Raw genomic sequence first — 24775 nt, forward strand, 5'->3', positions numbered from 1 at the left:
AAACAAAAAACAACACATATTTCCTCTGAACATTTACAAGAAAAAAGGACAAAGATATTATATTTTGCCATTACTTATACTCAGCCCCGCAAAGTAAACTAGCAATTATGTCACTAAGAATTAAGTTTTGGGTTTGGTGTTTTGTTTGGGGGTTTGGTTTTTTGGGGGTTTTTGTTGGTGTTGGTTTTTTGTTGGGGTTGGTTTTTTTTTTTTTTTTTTGAGATGTGGAGGAAAAGTGTGTATTAAAACAACTTTTCTAGTTTAAAAGTTACTCTTTTTTTAAAAAGGTGAAAAACAGCCTGCCCGTCTACTTTATAGTAGACTTGGACATGCCTTGTGTAGCCTCTTGTATTGAAATTTCAACCCCCTAACTAAGCGAGGGGATTTCAAAATTCCAAAGTGCAACTTTCAAACATAATGTTATTTTTTGTTTGACAGTAGAACCTGTCCTATCTGTACTTTAACTTGCAGAAGCCACAGACAGAGAATTACTTCCCCTCACTGCTTCTCCGCTTCCAATCCATTTCTTAAGTAGGTGGACAGAGTGTATCATGCTATATGTAATTTTCCAAGTTTCCTGCGTTGCCTTTTTTCTAAGAAAACAGACCACCAGCATTTAGTTTTCAGACCATAATACCAGGTGTTCTGAGACGTTTCTGTATGTACTTCCAATTACAGGATTCCCAACATAATCACAGCTCATTGTCAAGTACAAATATTAAGTTTATCTTTTAAGTAAGGAGAAGTTTTGAGACCTGCTAAAAGGTCTTGTCATCAGAAATGCTCCTATGCAATAGTATCTATATGCATGATTGGACTAGAGACAATTAGGAAAATTACTACAAAAAAGACATTTCCTTCTGACTGAAGTAACCGGGCATTTCGTAACTTTTACGCACCAACATTTAAGTTGGCAGGTTTTCCTCCCTCTCAACATCTGAGTAATTTTTTAGCTGTCTATTAAAAAAGACAAACTATGAACAGCAGCAGGAAGGTATGTGAAAACAGTCTAAAAGCTAGAAATTATAATTTCAGCCACATCTGTTAGTAACGACTTGGAAGTTTATTTTGACATTTTAATAAACGTTCTGAAACACTGGAAATCTTGCTTTTAATCTGTGGCTTCCAAAAGAACTGCTGGATCCATTAGGTTCACTTCCAAAACCTTCTTTCAGATACACTACTTAGAAATAAACCCCATTCCAACAACAAAAATTGAAGAATTACAAGATGGTAACCAATATGATTTAGAGTTAGCGACAATATCCTTAATGTGTGTGTCGTGTTACCACAGTAGAAGGTAATGGCACAATTCTGAAAAGTTACAGTAAACATTTCATTTTTGTCAGCTGGATGATAAGCCAATGCAAGTTAACAGGAGACAGGCTTTTTAACTGCCTGAGTTGGAAGCAGGAGGGGACACCAAGTTGTGGTTTGCCCCCATGAAGGCTGACTGTTTCTTGCAGCATTTACCTTGCAGCACTAGAGCCAAACTGAACCTAGGTACCTGCTTAAGCATAAGCACAGGGGCCAAGCAACTATCACTTCAAAGATCTTCAATGACATTGGACAACTGCAAATGAAATTTAACTCATGTACTAGAAATAGGAAACAACTTGATTTCAGGTGCCAGGAGTAAGAGTTTGGTAAGCGAGCTTTTTAAGTCACCAAATCTCTTCGGTATATCAAAGTAAACTCATCTGTGTAGTACCACTTTGCATGGTCATGTTTCAAAACAAAACTGCGTTACAGATATTTTAGTTTTACTACAAGTCAGTGAGTTTTGCTGTTGTATGTTTCTGTATATTTATATCCTTCTTCTGTTTGTATTATTATAAAAGCACATATGTCTCTTCTCAGTAAAAATGCTGTTTTGGTGATCATATACAGAGAACCAAGCAACTATGGTCAAGTCTGCAACATTATTAAGAGTCCCCTGAAACTGGGAAGCAGCATTATTTGGAATATGATTTGGACTGGCTACTTGTGCTTGCCAGAGGCATGGTCTGCTAGGAGACAGTCAGCTTAGCAGCCTAGTACAGACAACTTAGATGATGAGAAGCAAATTAACTACAAGTCATGTTAAAAAAATTCAGGCAGATTCAGACAGATTGAGAGTCACCAGAGAAACAAACAGCACCAGCAGTTTGTTAAAACACAAAGAACTGCAAAGGAATGAGAACATCTTCAGCTGACTTAATTCACAATCAGCAAGCGTATCTAAATCTGGTACTTAGCAATATCAACTGGGTAATCTGTTTAAATAAATAGTTTGCTTCATTTTTTTCTCACCACAAATTTTCCTTACTACAGATTCCTCAAAACACCAAGTCAAGTAACATAACCACATACACAATTTAAGTCTTGTATCAGAATTCTTACTCTTTAATGTAGTTCATTATCTTATTAAGTTTACTCAAGATTAATATCCAACACCAGAAGACCGCTCAGTGAACAGCAGCAGGGAGCAAAACTGCGAATGTGCTTGTCAGAGGCACATGTATTATATATACACACAGACTAGAAACAACAAATAACAGAATCCAGTTCTTTTAGAGCTCAACAATAAAAAAATTGAGACAACTGGTTATTCTCTTGGTAGACATAAAAAATGGTTTTACTGTCTTCTGAAGTTCACTTCTGGTAAGAGTTCCTCCTCCTCTTTAATCTGAAACTTCTCCTACTGCAACATGCACTGCCATGTGGCTATTTTGACTAAAACAAAATTGAAAACATGCACTATTTAAACAAATTAGGCTGATACAGTTAAGAGAATTGTTCTGAACTCATATGCAAAAATCCAGCAAAACAGACCTGGTTTTGCACAGTTAGTGATTATTTTGAACCTGTTAAGATTTTGGTTATCAATCCTGCTACTGGTACCAACTTCCAGTGGGGCCTAAATACATACACACACAGGTAAGGAAGACTCATCAATTATACACAGCACTTGGAAGTTTGTATCTAAACTCATTACTACCAGATTATCTCCTGAAATACTACATTGGAAGATCTACCAGCCAGATCAGCTTTTGTATCAGCTTCTCCCTGCCAGGCAGGTACTTGCTTACATCACTACAAGTGTTTTCCTTTAGAGTTTTCAAAATCTGTAGAATGAGGTTACTTAATATCTACCATCTTGAAAAGGCATCTTACAAAAAAACAATCATGTTGTAATCCTCATAACTAGGTATGAAAATAAACAACCATTTTTCTCCTGATCTCCTTATAGATTCAGACTAAGATCTGACCAATTACATCCCTTTCTGGGGCATACAGAGCCCAATAACATAACATGTTTAAACTGCATCTTTCAGAAAGAAAACTAACCTTGAGGTAGGTTTACTAGTTCTATAGAGAAAAACACTCTGAAAGGAACCCTCAGCAAGCTGTAGTTTCACTGCAGCTTAAAAGCAATGGCTTCTGCAGATCATCAGCCACACACAACTCCAGGATTTTTTTTCTAAGTTTCTGCTGCTGGGTACCAGCACATCCTTATTTGATACAGCTCTGAAGTTACCAAAGAAAAGGTGATTCCTTTTATAGAATTGTATAAGGAGGCATTACATTACATCTTGGAAACACGTGAAAAAGGAAACACTCAAGAGTCCTACTCATCTCAATGGGACTTCACTACTTCTTCAGGGAAAGAGCGAAAGTACCAATTAGGTGAATCACTGTCCGAAACTCTTTAACAGAGCCCAAAAAAGAAGTTGGAGAACCGTACAAAATAAATATGAACTTCCCAAAATTTTCTTCTCATTTTCCACAAGCTTTGACAGCAGTATTAGGACAAGGGGAATGCATCTCAGCAAGAGACTATATAACATCTAATCTACAGAGACACAGGTTCAAGCTCTTGCAAGCCACAATGAACTACACGAAGGCTTCATCTCCCTCATTTGAAAAAGATGAACTCTCACAGCAACAGGAGAGTATTAGGCACAGAGCATGCTTGCAACAAAGTGCTCATTTCTATGGAAGCAATAGACCACCTGCTTAGCTTTGCTACTGCTTAATGTGCTTGACAACCAACAATCTTCAAGAAACAACTCCAATTTAAAAAGATTTTCTAGATGGTTTGAACACTTTTTCTGGACTTAATGGACTTTACAAAAAACATGGTACAACACAAAAGGACAATTCTGCTGCTACTGGAAATTACTGTGACAAGATGGTCTGTTCCTCTACCCCTGCCAAGTGATAATTGTTCAAAGAAGAATCTTTCTGCTCTTTTAAGCAGATTTCTTAAAGAACTTCAACCCAGTCAAATGAAAACTATCCTTGCACTGTTGTCCAAGAAAACAGGGCCACAATGCCACAGTTACAAGCAAAATTGTTACAAGAAAGCAGTCAGGTAGCGAACGGAGCAGTGATATGTACAATAGATAGAAGAAAGGTTTCCTCAGAGGTTTCCAGATGATCTCAGGTAAGTCAAAATCACAAAGCAGGCACTCTAAATAAATCTGAATATGCAAATTGCACAGTCATGGCCAACAAAGAATTTCAAATCCTTGCTATAGTAAGTTGTTGTATCTTTAATTCACAAAACCTTCTCAGGGACTACTCCCCATTTCCAAAAATATTCTAGGCTATCAAGAACATGCTATATACTCCCAAGAAAACACGACTATAACTTTAATAGCTATTGTTTAACTGGTATTGACAGGTTGCTTCTTCCGGAGGATCATATGAAATCTATTAAATCCTTTGCTCATGTGTCTATAGATTGAGGAAGTGTTTTGCTTTAATCTCTCCCTGCCAATGGAAAAATATTTGTCTTGATGTCAGCACCTTATGGCCCTCTGACACTGAGAATCGGTTATTTTTCATTACTTTTTCAATTGGCTAGGGGTAAGGTTTATTCGCCACCTTCAGCTTATGCAAGCACATGCATCACGAGCTTGAGTTACCATGCTCATTTCTGGCATACTTTTCATTCTTTCAAGAACTGCCTTAACATGGCAAGTCCAGCTCAAAGTTAACAATATTTGCTTATGATGCTCCAGATGAAATGAATCCCAGTTATTTCTGAGAGCAGGTGAAGGGATTCTGGATTTTTTTTTCCCCCTTTTCTCTTACTAGAAAGAATGCTTATAAAAACATACAACAAGAAAGAAAAACAGAAAAAGCAATGGATTTTCCTTGATTAGTCATTTACTAAAAAAGGATTAGAACAAACCATCAAGGAAGCAAGGTCTTGTCCAACAAAACTGGTCCCAAACCATAAAGGGTCATGAGTGCTACACTGCATATAAGCACACTGAATTGAGAAAAATGGGCTTCTGAGCCATAGCTGAATGAGGTTAATCAGTGATGACCATAAATTATTTTAAACATAATGAGAAAATTTTGGTTTAAGGTTCTTTTAGGGTTTGTTTTTTTTTTATTTGTATTTCACACCTCTTTCTTTCCCTTAGGATATATTGCTACAGTCACCACCTAGAGAGTTTGCTTCCAGTCTTGATACAGTACTTCAAGTCTGATGGCAGCTACATTTAAGCTGTTTAGTCAAGTTAGGCACATTTGCTATTAGGTAGATCATCTGCCTCACCAATTTTATTGAGGCTCTTCAAATCTTTCAAGCTGTATACATTAAGTGGTAAATATCAGGGAACAGGAGGTGAAAAAACAAACCAACCCACATTCTTCTTCAGCAGAAATTTCAGTTTCAGAAGAACAAACTCACTGGAATGTTTCTTTTCTTAAAAGCTTTCATCATAACTGGAGCATCAGTAAAAGAAAAGCTAACACACAATCAAGGTTGATAATCCTATTAGGACAATAAACCGGGGGTGGAAAGAGACTGGAAGAGGATGCCAATCTTCAAATGCCTATTAAGAGAATGGCAAAAATAGAGAATGTTTCTGCTTGTCTGAAGAAAACTGAAGGAGTAAGTAATTTGTTCCAAAAATGGAAACACAAAATATTTACATAAAACATCGAGCTTAATTTTCTCTTAGTAAGGGAGCAAGCAAGAGGTATATAAAGTGAAACTTTTTAAAAATAACACAATGTTTTTAAGCTTCATCTTCTTCAACATGAGACGGAGCCCTGGAAAACACCCAATTTTCTATTTTTTCAAGTTGGCCAAGTTTTTAAAATTGTTTTAAGCGCTAGCACCTTCACAAAAGCACCAAAAACACTTATGGTCTGTCCTTAAATAGTCCTACCTTTTCAGTTTCTCCAAACAACTCTGTGTCTAAGGACTTCTGAAAGCACTAATTTTTCTCTAATCTTCTGGAAATGCATCACCAGTGCTGAGCATAGCACTGCATACAAGGACTACTTAATGATTTGCATAACAAGAACACTTCCACTCTTGCAATGTATTCCTTGTCCAAATTAACTTTTACTTTACTTCTTGAACATACGCTAACTGAGAAAGTCTAGGTCACCTTCCTGAGCTGGTGAATCCCATCTGCAGCTGGCTAAGACTAGGTCCTTGAAAAATTTGTCCGAGTGCTGGACTATTCCTTACCAGGGATGAGTTTGTTTAAAAGAAACCAAGACATCACAGAACCTCCCCCACCAGGTTTACATACTCCATCAGATGAAGACCTTAGGCAAGTCCCTTTGCTTTGGGGTAATTCTACCTGAGTTAGTTGATATTAAAAAAAAAAAAAATCAGTAGTTTCAGCACATAACTGCGTAGTGGCTAGGAAAAATCTAATCCTAAGAACTTAGATAGCCCTAAGTTTATAGATATAAGCGAGATAATTAGAATTTGTCACTCCTCCCACAAATTTCAAAGAAAAACAAATTAAAGATAAGCTGAATTTCTTTCTGTGCAGACCAATCCCCTCCACACAACAAATTTAGCTGATTCAGGGGCTGGAGACAGCTATATCCACATTTACATGACCTTTACTCAGACCACAAGCATCTCTTCCTTAAGCAAAGGCATATCCTTCAGTGCTGAGAAAATGCTTTTTATATTTTTATTTTCAGAAATTAAAATTAACTATGGAGTACTCCACCATGATGTCAGTATTTCTTCAGAGAAAACTGAAGACTGACTTCTTCTGTGTCAGACAATTTTTTCCATGATTGCTACCACATTAATGAATTAACACATGTTAATAAACTACAATGATAATGACTAGCGATGTATGACTAGATAAAATATCAGAGATTAAATTATATTTTTCTACATATGAGAACAGGATGGGTTTGCCATCAAAGTTTCAGGAAGGAATTGGACCAAAGCAACACAGGTGAGACAAGAGATGAGGCACACTGCTATCCAGCTGAAAGGCAGGAAGAGCAGCAATCTTACTCTAAGATCACACCTGGAAAATGAAGAACTAAAAAGCAATGACTGTATCAAGCAGGGACCAGAGCAGTGCCCCATGACTGCAGATATTTCCAGGTGCATATATTCCCTGCCCTGATCTGCAATGGCCACCGAATTAGACTTCTTTCCCAGACACTGCCCCTCCTTTTCACAGAGTTTGCATTAGCTTGGCAATCTACATGAAATTTAATGTTTTCAGATCAGTTCCTCTATATTTGAAAAACATTCATTGCACAGCTGTTGACAGTGGTCCTTGACAAGAGGACCAATTGCTACACCTCTCCCTTCAATCTACAAATATTTTTCTAACAGTTCTCACATTGCTTTAGAAGATATTGTTGTCTGTCAGCTAAATTGAGACCCTGCACAGAAGTAATCATCTGCTTCCTTTTTGCAGGATTACGCTCTTTTCTAATTCACCCTGCTAAGGTTCTATCCAACTTTTAACTTCAAGGATGTGTTTTTCAACAAGTGCTTTCATTTCTGATTACATGAGAAATACTGTTTCAATTATCTTGCTTTCCTGGTATCCCTGGTGACTGAAACAGGTAAGTACAGACTCAAGAAAGTGCATTCTTTAGGTCTGTTCCAGAAAAGGATCTACTACATTTTCTAAACACCTGCATGGAGAAAAAACAAGTGCAATAAGTAGAATATGATAAATTATATGTACATACTTTAGTCATTGCTCCTGTCTGTGCTGTGTTCAGTCCGGTGTGACCAGCCATCTGTGGAGATACTTGGGTTAAAGTCTCTGCCAGCACACTGCCTGCATTCCCCTGCATGGCAGGGGCAGAATATTGCATTCCTGCTCCCCTTCCTCTTCCAGCTGCCCCAAGAGATCCATTCATTACCTGCCCTTGTCCTTGCTGAGGCTGATTCATTAAACTGTGACCAGAATTACTGTTGAGAAGGCTCTGGTGTGTCTGACTGAAATTAGTATTCATACATATCCCAGGTCCAGTCTGTGATGTTGCAGGGCTGCTCGTCACCATCCCCACTTGTTTTTGTGCTTGAGAGTTCAGAGTTTGTGATGCAGGTGTGGTAGGTCCGGAGGTGCTGGCTGCTTGCTTTGCCAGGCCTGAAGCAGAAGAGTCTCCTTGGTTTAAAGGGCTCTTACCCATAGCACCCAAATTACCGATATTAGCACTGTTCGGCTGCCCTTGAACTTGACTACCAACTCCCTGCTGGACAGGGCTATTTGAGTTCACATTTCCAATTCCTGGGTTTAAGGAAGAGCTGCTGCCTCCCCTTAGAAGTTCAGAAAGTTGTTTGTGTTTGGAAGCTGCATCTGGAACAAGGTTCCCACTGCTGTTTAAAAGGCCCAACTCGCCATTGGGGATCAGCTCATCAGGAAGATCATTTTCCAAGTCAAACAAAGATCCAAAATCTAGAAGTTAAAGCAGAAACACAGGTGAGAAAGACATGACAAACAAGTTAACTAAAATATTAATCTACACTGCTTTGTACTAGTCATAAACAATGACATGTGTTAAGGTACATCTTTACCCAAGACTCAGTATTTCCAGGAAGCGAGTAAGGGTCCCCATGACATGAACTCCAGAGTCTTTCAGAAAGCAGAGTCATTGACACACACTGGTGCACATACAACCATACAGGGTAGAGTGCTGGCCAGTAAGTTTTTTTTGCAAGACTTCTGACAAAACATTGTACCAAGCTTAAGAAACTAAGGAGGCATGAACACAAGGATCTAACCTAACTCCTAAATTTCTCTTGTTTTGGCTAAAAGAAGGTGGCAGGAATATAAAGAGGTTTTTTTCCCTATTGATTTACTCTCCCAAAAGAGCAATTACATGACCTTCTCCAACCTCTTACATAATCCCAGGCCACTGCTTTTCACCCAGCAATCCTACCTCAACTTAGTAATTTATGTTTACATATGGCCAAAGAGTATCTTCCAGCTAGGCTTTGAAGCTTGATCAAAAGACAACTACTTCTTTGGTAGTTTGATCCCAGACTCACATACAAATGTGTTCAATATCAGTTTCTAGTCATTGATTTGTACCACCTCAGAAGATCCCGAAAGGCACTCGGCATTTTCTCCTCATAACGCCTCTTGAATCAAGTCACCTCTCGATCCCTGAACAGCTCAAGTAATTCATATTGCTCTCTAAGTGCCCAGCCCTCATTTATCATGCCCAATATTGACAGAGGTAATCCACACACTCTCCAGATAAGCAAAATAAAACAATCAAATCTTCATTAAGCCACTTGAAGGAAATCATCTGCCTGGCTGTAACATCCAGACTGATAAAAAGTGGTGGGTTTTTTTGTTTTGTTTTTTAAAAAGGAGCAGCTCAGGTTCACTAAAACGTTTTATTGCACATCATTAAGCCATGTCTGTGTCACAATGTTATTTTGTTGTGTAACTAAGAACAGAAAGTTACCTGACTGTATACAGGTACTTCCATGTGAAAATAAAAGTTATATTTGAAGATGTAAGGACAAGTGCATAGAGCAATATTAATAAACATGTAAACAGACTAGCCTCATTTCATCAGAGCAGCTGTTCAAACATGCAGCACATCTCAGAAGTTTTCCAGTCCAAGGATGTGATCTAAACCAACCATTTTCTACTGTAACATAACAGAAACGTGTGAAAACTTTAGTCTGCCCCTGCCAAAGCCAGCCCTGAAAAACCCTGGTCTCTCACAGTGAGCAACAGACAAACCAGATTTTTTCCAGGATAGAGCAAACAAAAGTTCTTTTCTAAAGATGGGCATCCCAAAAGCTTCATTGTTTTAAAGTTTAATTCACTCTTCAACCACAAAAAGTTGGTGCAAGACTCAGGTTGCAAAAGTGGTATAACATAGTCCAGCAAGTGACAGCCTGGATGACACTGACTGCACTGAAAAGAAACAACAAAAACAAAACAACACTTAACTTGTATCAGAAAGCTATTACCAACACATTTCAGTACATTTAAATACAATGAATTTCAATTTTCAATTCAACCTAACGGAAGAAAAATGAATAAAAAATTTTATATGTTTTGTAATGACCAGTGAATTATATAAAAAGTCACAGTAAACACGCACAAAAATGTTAAATTCTGCCTGTTTTGAGGCACTCCCTGCAGCATGTCCTTTAGGGGCCTACACTTTGCCATTGTTACCTACTGAAGTCAATAAGCTCTGAAGAATTCTTCCAGGCTTGCACAACATTGGCTGCGACAAAATACATCACAGCTCAGGAACAGACCTATTCCCTTTCAAGCAGGGAAGTAACAAACTAACATCTTCGTTAGCTAGGTTCATTGAAGTATTTTTAATTTCTCTCTTACTTGCTGCCTTTCCCTTCAGTTGTTTAGTTCACCTTTTCAGCTTGTCTTTTACAGAAATTCCTGGTGTACCTTCAGCTACATTCCTTTCGGGAGTCGCTTCATCTCTCCTCCTCTTTCCCACGCAACCACTTGACACTCACTATGCTGCAATTTGTGTCTTCCTATGTATTTTGGTTCTACTTTCCTTCTTCCAAGACGTGACTATTTTTAACCTTCCATCCATCTCTAACCCGGCCGCCCCCCGCCCTCCCCCGATGAAAACCCCAACGCCTGTTTTCAGTGCCAAGCCCTGTTTGGCCAGAAGCAAGTCCCCGGCATCCGGGTCCCCGCAGCACAGCCCCTCTCGCCACACGGCTCTGCCACAGACAGCGGTGGTGGCAGCTGCAGCCTGGAGCACAACCAAAGCCATCTGCCTGCGCGTCACGAAGGGTGGTGACACAGGGTCCATGGCTGAAGCTTCGCTTTTGTTAAACTGCTCTCGTCACCCCGGCTCGCTGAGAAGTTCAAGGTTTACAGCGCTTGTTCAGACAACTTTTGTAAACCCCAGGAACAGTGTTTTTCCAAGCTTCTGCACTCAAATTGTTAATATTTCATGAACAAAAGATATGCGTTTTTGTGTGCACACGTCCACACGCAGGGCCAGGAGCAGAGGAGAAGTGACAAAATGTGGAGGGGGAAGATGCTGCTGTGGCAAAAAAAAAAAAAAAAAAAAAAGTCGCAGCTTTTTCCAGTTGTATTTCAAAATGGAATGTTGGAGTATAAGTGCTCAAATTTTTTTTTGTTTGGCTGGCTGGACTCTTAACAGTCTTGCCAGAGCCAAGGACTAGAAATGTTTTTGCACTTTACAAAGAGTGAAGAAAGCCTTTGGGAATACTGCCTCTTAAAACCTAATCTACCACTCTTAAGCTCCTGTAAGAAGGCTATACGTTAAGGTTAGGCATAGAAAGTTTACAGCTCTGCCAGCAGGAAAATAAAAAGCAGGTAAACAGCTTAGGACAGCAGCCATGTAAAAATTCACTGAGTATTCACATGTTCAGGCAATGATTAATCTTCCTGCTTTAGTATTTTAATCAGAGTCGTGTACGTTAAAAACATCAACATAAGGTACGTTTTACAACAGTTATGAAATACAACAGAAAACAAAAATCTACTTGAGCATGTCTGCAACAAATACATAAAGATAAGAGATTGTCTTGGTGGTTATAAAAATAATAAATGTATTTATACACATAAAAATCTGCCACAATAAGAATGCAGCCCATTGCTACTAGCAGCAAAATGAAAAGTAACCTCAGTCCCCTCATCCTCACAAGAACAACATAACTGATCCCATTCTCAATGCTTCAACCATTTCTCAAAGTCAACGGCAGCTACCAAGAGTAAAAAAAAAAAACAAAACCAAAAACCTAAGAGATATCTTTGCCTTTACATACAGTTATCTGAAAAAATGCTCAAAAAAATAACTACACCGAGGAGTCCCACTTCTGTTACCAAGCTTTGTACCTGCTCTGTCTCTCAAATCTGCTACTTACCTAGCATGCCTAGGTAGGCACCTTGGACAGGTGTGCTCTTCACTAGGTAAAAAACTGGCTGGATGGCTGGGCCCAAAGAGTTGTGGTGAATGGAGTCAAATCCAGTTGGCAGCCAATCACAAGTGCTGTTCCCCCAGGCTCAGTACTGGGGCCAGTTCTGTTTATTATCTTTATCAACGATTTGGACATGAGGGTCGAGTGCACCCTCAGTAAGTTTGCAGACAACACCAAGCTGGGCGAGAGAGTTGATCTCCTTGAGGGTAGAAAGGCTCTACAGAGGGATCTGAACAGGCTGGATTGATGGGCCGAGGACAATTGTATGAGGTCCAACACAGCCAAGTGCTGGGTCCTGCACTTGCGTCACAACAACCCCATGCAGCACTACAGGCTTGGGGAAGAGTGGCTGGAAAGCTGCCCGGCGGAAAAGCACCTGGGGGTGTTGGTCGACAGCCGGCTGAACATGAGCCAGCAGTGTGCCCAGGTGGCCAAGAAGGCCAACAGCATCCTGGCTTGTATCAGGAATAGCATGGCCAGCAGGAGCAGGGAGGTGATTGTCCCCCTGTACTCAGCACTGGTGAGGCCACACCTGGAATACTGTGTTCAGTTTTGGGTCCCTCAGTACAAGAAAGACATTGAGGTGCTGGAGCATTTCCAGAGAAGGGCAATGAAGCTGGTGAAGGGTCTAGAGCACAAGTCTTACGAGAAGCAGCTGAGGCAGCTGGGGTTGTTTAGCTGGAGAAAAGGAGGCTCAAGGGAAACCTTATCACTCTCTACAACTACCTGAAAGGAGGTTGCAGCAAGGTGGGTGTCAGTCTCTTTGCCCAAGTAACAAGCAATAGGAGGAGAGGAAATGGCCTTAAGTTGCACCGGGGAGGTTTAGACTGAATATTAGCAAAAATTTCTTCACCAAAAGGGTAGTCAAGCACTGGAACAGGCTGCCCAGTGAAGTGGTTCAGTCACCATCCCTGGAGGCATTTAAAAGACATGTAGATGTGGCACTTCAGGACATGGTTTAGTGGTGGACTTGGCAGTGTTAGGTTAACAGTTGGACTTGATGATCTTAAAGGTCTTTTCCAACCTATATGATTCTATGATTCTATGCAACAGAACAGAAAAAGGTGTCTTTATTTTAAAAGAGGATAGACTCCCTCAACTAATAAGGCATATAAGTCTGATTTCAGTGCTCAGGAAGCAGTAGAGCTGACTAGCTGCGGAGACCCACCTCGGTAGCATCTCGTCTCTCACACAGCACTTTGGATCCTAAACCTCACACCTTTCATTATCTCTGTTACATAAAACCAAACGGCCTCTTAACAGAAAAGAGCCAAAAAACAGAGATAACATCTTTCAGAAGGTTTAGAGAAGCACTAAGCAACTACAACACCCCCACTCTTTCCAAAGGGCTCCTTTTCCAATTTGAGAATTTTGCGTTCTTTGAGCAGCTATTTTCACACACAGAAGATAACCGCACTTGAGACACATTCTCTCCTAATTCCAGTTTTATGAGCTTAAATGTCATAGTTTTCTGCCTTCCTGGATGACACTTTCAGCAACCATAATAAAAAAAGATGTTCTGTTTTCTTCCAAGCCTTCTCACAGAAGAAAAAAAAAAAAACAAACCAAACCTGTGCTGCGTTCTCCAAATCGTGTCGCATTCTCAGGCAGAACATTTTCACCTATATGACTACTTGCAGCTGTTATCAGGAGATTCTTTCTTAATATACATATTCAATCAATTAACCTGTTTCAATGTCACCATTTTTTTCCCTTTAGCTCAGCCTGGAGAGGTGACAAACATTCCACATTTCTTTATGCGATTTATTATCTCAAACATATAACACAGCAAGCAGGTGAACAACTATTAAATTAATTTTCCTTTTTTAACAGCATAATCTCCACTTGAAACATGATTGGGAGTTTTCCTGTCCCAAACTTTGATTGCCCATCCACGGAGCAGACACTGAAGTCACACTGCCATCCCAGTACACAAGAAGTATTTTCACCGTGCCTTTCTTTCATGCCAACATAACTGTTGCATTTCAGTGAGCCCAATTTTGTTTTGTAAGGCTTCTTTCAATCATGCCAGACCCCAGCAGACAAAGCCTCAACAGTTCAGAGCTCCAGCCATTCCCTAAAATTCAATGTCAGGTAACTCAACTCAATAGCCATACTGTTTGGTGCCGTCAGCAATTACCACATCCATTCCAACCTCCTTTCGAGGTCTGAGGATTCTATAATTTATTGTTTCATGAAAGACAATTAGTGCATTTAATGTTTTAGAGCAATTAAACAACACATTCATAGAAGAAATAAAATTTCCAATAAAGAAACTTTACATTAGCATCTTAACCTAAGGAGACACACAGAAAGATTGCACTGACATGCATCTGACCTTGATTTTCAGAAGAGGAGCATCACCTTTTCAGAATATGATGTTTAACAACCAGGTTGAGAAAAACAGTGATGAAGGAGCTGGCTGGGCCAAGGAGACCCTAAAGGCTGGGTGGAGGAGGGGGAGATGAGAGATCCAATAGCAGGCATCTGGATGAGTCCCAACAAGATATGGCTTGCATAGTAAGAGATTTGTGTATTTAACTAGATTTCTTTCTGTCTAATATTTTGAACTACTTGCATGTAGGATGAGAAAGAAATACGGTCTGGTTTGCTCATTCCTAAGTCAGTGGACCGGTCAAAATTCAAATATATCAATACACAAAAATGAGCCTCGCCTTCAGGCATTCTAAGTACTTGCCTCTAGGAAACTCATAAGAATAATTATCACAGTGCTCTCTTGCTTACAGACTCACAGCCCCTCAGGTTGGAAGGGACATCAGGAGGTCTGTAGCCCAGCCCCTCAGCCTATTCTCAAAGGGCAAGTGCTCCAGCCCCCTGACCTCCTTGGTAGCCCTTCACTAAATTCACTCCAGCTCCTCCATGATCTTCCCACTGATGGCAGGGAGGCTGACCCACCTGTGGGTGCCTGTATTGTCCTTTGAAAACAGGTATAACACCTTCTCTTGCTTTCTTGTGGCTGGGATTTTGGGGATAGGGAGATTGAGAAGGAGGCATTTGTTCCACCATACTTCCTTCACAACTTGTCTTCTGGCAAAGCATGATTCTCCATCAGATGAATACCATTCAGGGTACAGACGTGCAACTAAGTAGCAACACAGTTCCTAAAATCAATTAAATCAGATCCACTTTGTGCATCCCAATAACCAAAAAGGACACTATCAGCTTAGAATCTAGTTAATCTTAAGTTAAAGCAGCTTCAAGCTCCTAAAATCTCCCCCAATCCATTTTTGTAAGACTTCAGCAACTAAGTGACTTTTCAAAACTGAAGCTCATTACACAGAGCAAATAAATCAAGAAGCTAATGAAAAACAATCCGTTCCCTTCTAACCTCTACTGCAATAATACCAGGATTATTGATTCAGTTTTAAAAACGCTCCTGACACCAGCCCAAACACCAGACATACAAGTCAGGACAGGGAAAATGCATGTATCTATATCCCCTATACCACAGCTAATGTGTGTGATAACAACAACTACCCGACACAGGAAAGATACAGGCAACTGTTCTGCCCCTGGCTTCTTTCTGACCTCCCTGAACAGAGAACAGTATAAACGGAGATCCTTCCTTGATTACACCAAGCTTAGTTCCTAGCCTCTCTTTCCACTTATGTGTTGTGCATCACAATGTCATAACTCAAGTTTCTCCCTACTGTACTTACGCAAATTGTCTCCGCCATCTCTCTTTTGCCATGCTCATAATCGAAATACAATCTGTGTTGAAGGTCCAGAAAAACCTGAGATACTAGCTTCTTTCAGGAATAATCCCTGTTTTGAGATCTACTTCTACCACCATTCCATTACAAAAACAAAAACAACAAAAAAAAAAAATCACAGATTACTTGAATGTTCCACTATTAAAAACAAGGTAGTATATAAAGGCACATTAAATGCACCTGGTACCAAAGTTAATATACAGAAACAAATATGAAAAATGCATTCAGATAAGAAGCTAGTCTCTTTATCTCTTCCCAGATGCCAGAGGGGAATAAAACCAAAACAACCGCCAAAACGTGTGGCAGAAGGAGCCCAACAAGAGTGCTCACCCTGGTCTGTTCTTGGAAGCATCGGATGGCAAATGATGGATTGACTTTGCTTTCCTCTGGTCCTACAGAGCCTCTCCAGTAACCATTCTTCCTCTTAATTGCTTCCCAAGGTGTCTTCACTAGTTCGACACTATTGCTGCATCTGCTCTTGCAAGTAACTTTAAATCCTACCCGGCAGCACCAACACCACAGACAGGACTACTGTCACATTGCATGTGGCAATCAGGCTACACACACTTACTGACCAAAAGGCTTCAGTAATTTTCTTTGCCGTTAAGAGCAGAAGTCTGGACAGAAGGAAGAAGAGGCAAGCAATTGGCCCGCAGACTGGGGGACCACCGCACTGGTAACATCAGCTTCTCATTGACAACATCATCCTGATGAAGGTTAAATATTTTAGGGTTCTTGGAACACATTAACGGAAGTGAGAGTTTCTTCTCATCCTATCACAAACACACACATCTTTTCTGTTGCCCTATTTTAACAGCTGACAAAACATTTAAGTTCGGGATGACTCTTTAAAGAGGAATCATCTGAGAATCCGGTAATTAATAGTGGGCACTTGCTTAAGGGGGCATGAAATGCACAGTCTGTACCAAAACAGAGTGTCTGCATGCAAATGCCTTCAGTTAGCTCACACAACCTACAGATCCACTGCTTCACATTAAGGCTGTGCCACCCTCACTGCACATCTGGAAAAAAAGTCAGCAGATAACGTACAAAGACGTGAATTATCTTGACAAACAAACTTTAACTGTGATATTCTCTGGCCATAGACTTCTTATTAAATACATAGGTCAACACAAGGTATTTCAGATTTGAAATTATTCAGTCCTCCATCCTCCCCACAATGACTGACGGCATTGGTGGCAAGAACTCCATGCTCAGTATTGCCTTCTAGCTCAGGCTGCTTCAAACACTCCCTTCAGCTACACAAGTCCTTCTCTGAAAGTTCCCACCTTTACACACCTTCTGTAACAGAAGCACAGAACAGGCCTATTCTGCGAAGACTAAAATAGCAATGATTAATATGTACTTGAAGTAATATAATGAAACAAACAAAAAAGTGTTACGCAAGGCTACTAGGAAACAGGCAGGTCTTGTGTCTCCTTTATGATGTGCAATAGCTGCAAAAAGTGTGTTTCCGTTCTCTTTGTTTTAATGCCACTTTTTCCTCCCTGTTTCTGATACCAAATTATAAGTGAAAGGTTGTTTGCTTGGCAGCTCAAGTTCAGCTGTGCAAGAACATACAATACAAAAATAAACCAAATGCACATAAGGAAGCAACAGCAGACATGCGCTTAAAACTAATGATTTTTATATATTTCACTCTAAAAAAGCTTCCAACCATAACTGACTGAATACAGAAAAACCAATGCCTTCAGAAATCTATTTTATTTTAAAGCACTAATTTCAGTGAGATGAGGCTGTTCTGAATCATTCTCATTAATACTTTCCTTAAAGGAGTTTATGAACCTTAGGAAAAAACTTTACAGCTACTACAAAACAGATTTGTATTCAGTACTTACTGAATTCAGGTCTCTTGGTAATTTCCATGTTTCTTTGCTCCATTAGATGAAAATACAGAGGAGATGACACAAAAGCTATGTCATCAACACCACCCACTAAACCAGCTACCAAAGTACTGGCAGCAGTTAAGTTCAGCAGAGCGAGAGACAAGCTCGTGCTCTTCAGGTGCAACACACGGACAGGGGTTGAAATCTAATATTCTGTTTTCCCTCTCACCGTGCAACAAAAGTAGCTAGCTTTGATGTCTGCCTCGGAGATGTCCAACAGCAGCAATGAAATAATGTCTACCTGAGAGACTGGGAGGCATGTCACCTAGAAAGAGCAACTCATTTTGACAATGCTGTCCTCCTTCCTGAGGAAGTTCCCACAGCATTAAAGATGACCCTCAGAGAAGTAATTATTTTACAGACTTAATATATGTATAAATAAAAATATATACATACACACATGAAGTTATTACAAATCAAAGATACTGTATTTATCCAATGTTCCAAATAAGATTCTTATTTCTCAATGGTGGTGAATAAGAAAAGAGGAAAGTCAAGATGAAGGGAAGCTTCTGAAAAGTATACGTTAAGACATTTAGATTCTGAGTTATGATTGCAAATTACTAGTGATAATAGAAGTTTCAGTTTCCCTTTGATTCACACTATGGTTCTGCACAATACTTCATACTATTTGTTGAGACATCTCTATTAAAGACAGTTTTCCAAATAAAAGATTTAGGTTCTCTCTGTATCTTAGACATCTGAGAAGACAGATGGAAAACATAACATATGTTAAAAGGAAGATTTACAAAGCAAAAATTCTTGAAAGTGTAAACCAAATTAGGATGGGAAGTGTCAGGTTTCTAAGCTATTCCACATGCTTTTTTGTTGTGTAAGAACAAACCCCAAAATTTTTCAAATCCTGTTTTTCAACTATCCTCTCCACCCCGATTTCACCTTAACCTGCAGTATTTTGCTAAGAGCGTGAGATTTTTGTTCATGTTCTTGTCTATTAGCAGGTAACAACAGAGAGCAAAATCTCTAATAAACACCAAGAATAGGTGGATTTTTTAAATGTGAAGTTCCAGATATAATAGCGAAACACGGCACATTGCTGTAGAAATAATTAATGGCACTGGACTATGACTCCAAGGAATGTTCAGCCAGAATAGAAAGTGAATAATCTGCAACAGAAAACTGGGAATCATTTCACAAGCTATCAAGAGATCTCTGGGGTACAACAAAGACTGACCCCCCAAGCACAGCCTTTTTTCCTGCCGGCTGTTGGCAGGGCTTCTCCAGGAGCTCTATGCCACAGCACAAGACAGCATTTACAGTGTTAATTTTAAGCAGGCAGGGGGACAAATCAATTTGATAAACTCCCAAGTACATATGCAATTATCACTCAAAGTATTAATTTAAAAAAAGGAAGGGGCCCGACTGTAGGACTGCAGACTGTCACATAAAATCAGGCCAGCAGATCATCTGCTCAACTTTTCATCTCACACAGATGTTAGTGTCAAACTCCTTGGAAAAAATCTATAAAAAACCCAAACAATGAGAAAGTAACCTGCTATCAGCAATGCTTCATGAATTGGTAAGAATGAGCTGCGCTAGACTCTCGATAAAGGAGCCAATTTCTAATCTTACAAATCTCCTGTCCCAGATTACAACTGAAGGCATAAAGTTATTCAGGTCAGTCACTTAAGGTGCAAAAAAAAAAAAAAAAAAAAAATTCAGCTTGTATCAAACTTAACACAGATCAAAGTAAACACTTTTTGCTTGGCATCATCATCTCCCATCCACCACTCCCACTGTTACATGTACATGGTAAGTCTTAAGAAACAATATAGCCATGAAATATCACACCGCATTTTTTCCCATCCCAGATAGTTACGGTGCAAGTACAACAAAACAAAGGACATTCCCGTGAAATAATTACAACTACACACACTTCTTCACCTACAACTTTTTAGAAGCAGCATTTCTTCCCCCAATTTTCTGCCTATAAATCCAAGTCTGTTCACTTAATGGAATTATCCTTTCTTCTTATTCCAGGAAGAGATGGAAAAAGCATGTATATAAAAGTGATTCTTACTGTCACAGCACGCAAATGACACTCGAGTTTTGCACATATCATATAAAACAGGAGCAGACCGATTAAACAGGCTTCCATGAAACTTTTCAACTTACGCAGGAATGAACCCTTCTAAAACACACATACCAATGCTTTCATGCGCACAAACAAAATCTGGTTGTAGATCACCGAGATGTCTGTCCATTTGAAGTCTCAGCTAAGTACGTGAAGATAAGCTTAGAAAGCCTCGCTGCCTCTCCTTAAGCTACTTTGTTTTAAAGGTAGTCCACCTCTTTTAAAACTAAAAACTGAATCCACTGAAATATACCTATCTGTTTTTTGGCAGGCGAGTAAGATCAAATCAGGCTGTGTATCAACACAAACTCCCTTCTGCGAAGTTCTGTAGCTCGCTGGGAGTTAGCCAGAGTTCAACTTATCTCGGCACGTACAAAGGAACATGCGACAAGGCCAGTCTTTCCCCAGTTTTAAAATACGGGCACTGCGATGCTAACATGCCAGGCCGTAAAGAGAATGTGAATTACTGGAGACCTCAGCCTGCAGCTTTTGCAGCAGCAGCCATACTGCTTAATCTGTTTATGATCTGAAGCTGGGGGGGGAAAAACCCCAAACCACACACATGAGAAAGTATGAGGTGAAAATCCAGCTCTGATGGACTTTTGAAGCCGTTCATCTCACCGTTCCAACTTCACCTACTTTCAGAATTCATTAACTCATAACGCAGTTAAGGACACCCTCTGCTTTGGCCCAAATTATGATTTGTCATTTCTGGAACTAGCATAGCACAGAAGGCTGCAGGGCACACAACAAATGGAGATAGGGGCATTACTTGCAATGCAACCCAGACTACACCAAGCTACCTGCAGAACCATGGTGAAGGGGACCTGAAGAACGCCAGCTTTGCTGCTGCTCCATTCAAGCACATTTTCCCCAATCTGTGCAGAGAGTTCAGACCGAGAGCAACTCAGGAACGCTGCCAGTTCACTGTATATTCTACCGAACGACCAATGCCAGCAACGTACACAGTAATCAAGACACTCAATGTTAAACTAATACGCTGCCATAACCAAAGTTACTGTAATTCTACTTTTTGTATGAGTCCCTTGTTTATTCTACAGCACACTAGATAAGGATGCCTTGTAACAGCTATAGAAGAGACAAATGCTTAGGTATGAAAAATACCGTGTACCTAATAAAGCAGTAATTAGACAAAAGCACTACTCCTACCTGGCTAGACAAGGAAAAATCTTTCCCATGGATATTTTACCATAGGAGTCAGCTTGTTGAATACTGCACAGTAACAGCAAGCTAAGTTAACAGCTACAAGTCTTAACTTTCCTTATTGATATAAAGAGCAAAGGGGCAACTGCAAAATGGGACTACCGTGAAATTTAACCATGCTCACAGTATACATTTCTGTTATCCCTTCATCTCTACTCCCTTCTCTGAGACCACACATTTGATTTAGCTGCTTAAGTTTAACAGGAAAGGTCGTATTTTCAGAACATAAGTAGACCAACTTCAGTTGCACAAACTTTGCTCCAGTAAAAGCTGAAGAGCTATTTTTATCAGAAAGATTAAAGGCAGCTAAAATTTACCCTGACAAAAGGAGTTGCTTAACATCACTGCATCAAAGCATAAAGTGAAATATCAACAAGGATGAGCAGTTGCTTTCTGCTGAACGTTCAGGCCTGCCACCAGACCCTTCGCCATCGCACCGCTACGCTCAGTCACAAGCGCTTGCAGGCTCGCAGCCTGACTGTTCAGCAACAGAACTGCACAACCAGGCCTAACGCAAACGTCTTTTAAAGCACGTCCCACTCGCGCAAGCTGCAGCACCAAACAGTGCGGGTTTAAGACTGCAATTACAATTCAGTTATCCAAAACACAACTTACTGCTCGTTCAGGGCGCAAGCCTCAAACCCATCTACCCAAGCACCTCTGTTCACAAAGGCAACTTTCCAGGTTGCAACATAACTTTTTCATTTAAACCTCAGTGCAAGAGAGCAGCCTGTTTTAAGTTCAGGAGCAGGTATTTGATAGCAATCGCTACTCAAACTATTTGTATTGCCTGCTACAATATATAGAAACGCTCAGCAATCTTTCAACATGCAGCATTAGCTGCTGGCAACAAACCCAAAGAGATTTTTCTTTGAAAAAGCACTTCTCAGTGCACAAACATCACCTGCACTCTCAAGCAGAGAGGTATTTTTGCCTGAAGAACACCAGGACGACAACAGAACACTACGGACACAGTCCTACTTGTTCAAAATATAACCTGGGGTTTGCCGTCCCAAAAGGCCCCCTGAGCTGTGCAAAACTTCATGCAGATGCTGGAGTTTACATATCTAGCACTGCACAGAGCTCATGGAGACACATTAGAACTTGCTGAACAGGACGTAATTATGACTGAAGCATTCCAGAACAGACCAAGTGAACTTCAAAAAAGAAAAAAACACCACCAACAAAAACGACACCGCTTCAAACATCCTTCACTGGCTACCAGTAGGGTCTAAAACGTCTAGCTGAAGAATTAAAGAGAAACTGTGCTCTCCCTGCGCTACTGTGGTGCATTTCATAGCAACTTGCATATCAGCCTTCTGTATGATATTCCATCACTTCCATGGAAGGGATTAACGTAGTTCAATCACAAGACCTCACCTAGATACTCTCTGCCAATTCTTACTCTCAATATGGTTTCTTTTTGGCATGTTTCATTTATTTGTAGGCTGAGAAGAAAAAGATTCCCTAAAAAAAACCCCAAAACAACTGAAGTATCTATAAGCTATTGCCAAATGCAGGTTAAACAAACCAAAAAAACCCACAGAATTTATCAGCTCAATTACAGTAGTAATTTTTTCAGTCAATAAAAACACAGCAGGCATAGCATGATTAACTTATCACTGTCCCTTCAACAAGATTCATTAATCTCTGAAAACGGAAATGCAAGTCCAACACACTTCTTGTCCCCATAAAACCACTGTTTCAGTGATTAAAACAGTTGGAACACTGAAAGACATCAGTACACGCACACATGCTCTTATGCACACACGTGCGTATTTACAACGGGCACGTGCTTGCTGGAAATGAGAAATTTTGATGCGTTTTATTACCTACAAACCCATTACAACTGAAAAAAAAAAAAAAAAAAGGCACACCAAAGACACTACGCAACATACGGACAAGTGGCAGCGACTGCCAGCCTGCTGGGCATTTCATCACGCGAGCAACCCCACAACTTAAATTATTATCTGCAAATTATTCGTTTTTTAAGGAAAAACGCTTGGAGCAGGTAAAGCCAAGCGCCTTAAACCAGGGTCACAGGCGGGAGGATTAAAAAAAGCAAAATATTAATATGCCATTAGGGAGTTTTTATGCTATAGTGTGTCACACGCAGGGGCACGGTGGAAGAGGCTGCCTGCGTAGGGCTTTTGGTTGCGAGCGATATATGGGTTTTAAGGAGTAGAAAGAGAAACCCCGACCACCCCCTCCAGAAGCAGGGCCGTCGGCGTTTCTGCCGGCTGGGTTTTCTTCCTTCCCTGCCCGCACCCCGCTCACCTGGGCACCCCCAGCATCCAAGCCGAGGCGGATCCCTCCATCCCTTCACCATTAAAACCAAGCGGTGGTCGATGATGGAGGAAAGGGAAAAGGAAATTCAACTCAAAGGCCTTACCCGTCGTCTCCCAACCGCTATTTATAGCCGGGACGGTACTTGGCGTACGGGTCCCGCCCGGTAACTTCGACTGGAGGAGGCCCAACGGCTCCGGGAGGGAGCCTTCCCCCCTCTCCCGGCACCTCGCCAGGCCGGTTCCCACCCCCGCCGGGAACCGAGGCAGGGCGGGCGGTTACCCCCGCCTCCCCTCCGGCGGGCGGTCGGGCCCGGCGACCGCCGGGCCCGACCGCCCGCCGGAGGGGAGGCGGGGGTAACCGCCGGTGAGGCCCGCCCGCCCCCGCACCGCCCCGCAGGCCTTACCTGTGCTATCGCTGGCGGAGAAGCCCGGCGAGTTGAGCTTGGCTCGCTTGGGGTTGGGCGGCCCGTCGAGTAAGTTCTCCGCCATGGTAGCCGGCTGGGCCGTCCGAGGAGAGGCCGCCGAGCCGGTAATCGTTGGAGAGAGGGGAGTCTGAGGGGGGGTGAAGCTCGCTCTCCCCGTTCCTCCGAAGGGGAACCCACCGCCGAGCAACAGCGCCGCTCAGTGCCCGACCGGCGGCGGCCCCCGCTCCCCCATACCCGGGCCGGGCCGCCGCCGCCGCAGCAGGCCGCAGGGGAGGAGGGTTCGGGGCGGGGTGGGGAAGAGCCCAGCGCCCCCTCCCTGCCGGCCTCGCTCCTCCCGGCCTCTTCCCCCCGCCCGGCCGCCGCCGCCGAGGAGGTGCCCGGATGGCGGCTCAGTCAGTCACTCGGGGAGCATAGCGCGCCCCCCCCCACGATCCCCTCCGCCTCGCCCCGTCCCCTCCCCTCCGCGCCGGGGGGTTCGCCCCGGCCCCGCGGCGGCCCCCGCCCGCCGCCCCCGCCCGCGGCCGAGCCGCGGCCGAGGTAGGGGAGGGGGGGGGGGAAAGAGAAGGGAGGGGAAAAAAAATTAAAAAATCCACAAAAAACCGGAAAAAACCCGAAAACAGCCAAAAAACGCCCCAAAACAATGAGCGCGGCGCGGCGGCGGCCGCGGCTCCCGGTCCCGGCGGCGGCGCTCGGTTGGCTCCGGCCGGCTCTGCCCCGCTGCCCCGAGCCCCTCTGCCCGTCGGCGGCGCTCCGCGCGGCTGCCCGTGTCCCGGCGGGCGGCCCCGCTGCCCCGGCCCGGCCCGGCCCGGCCCCGCTCCGCTCGCGCCGCGCTCCGGCTCCGCGACAAGATGGCGGCTGTTGATTCCTCAATTAAAAAAAAAAGTTTTTTTTTTCTCTTCTCTTTTCCAGAGACCATGG

General features: G+C 41.9%; 1 protein-coding gene across 3 annotated transcripts in view; it reads right to left on the minus strand.

Moving 5' to 3' along the window:
- Positions 1-24024, minus strand: part of CREBBP (CREB binding lysine acetyltransferase) — a 98519-nt gene extending 74495 nt beyond the window's left edge. For all 3 annotated transcript variants that reach the window (XM_075719292.1, XM_075719291.1, XM_075719290.1), the window contains exons 1-2: positions 23837-24024; positions 7975-8687 (exon numbers count right to left, since the gene is read on the minus strand). In XM_075719292.1, coding sequence (XP_075575407.1) covers positions 7975-8687; positions 23837-23921 — 798 coding nt within the window. In that variant the 5' untranslated portion in view covers positions 23922-24024. The remainder of the gene's footprint in view (positions 1-7974; positions 8688-23836) is intronic.
- Positions 24025-24775: the final 751 nt, after the last annotated feature.

This window comes from Pelecanus crispus, chromosome 11, assembly GCF_030463565.1.
Source record: "Pelecanus crispus isolate bPelCri1 chromosome 11, bPelCri1.pri, whole genome shotgun sequence".
NCBI classification, from domain to species: Eukaryota; Metazoa; Chordata; class Aves; order Pelecaniformes; family Pelecanidae; genus Pelecanus; species Pelecanus crispus.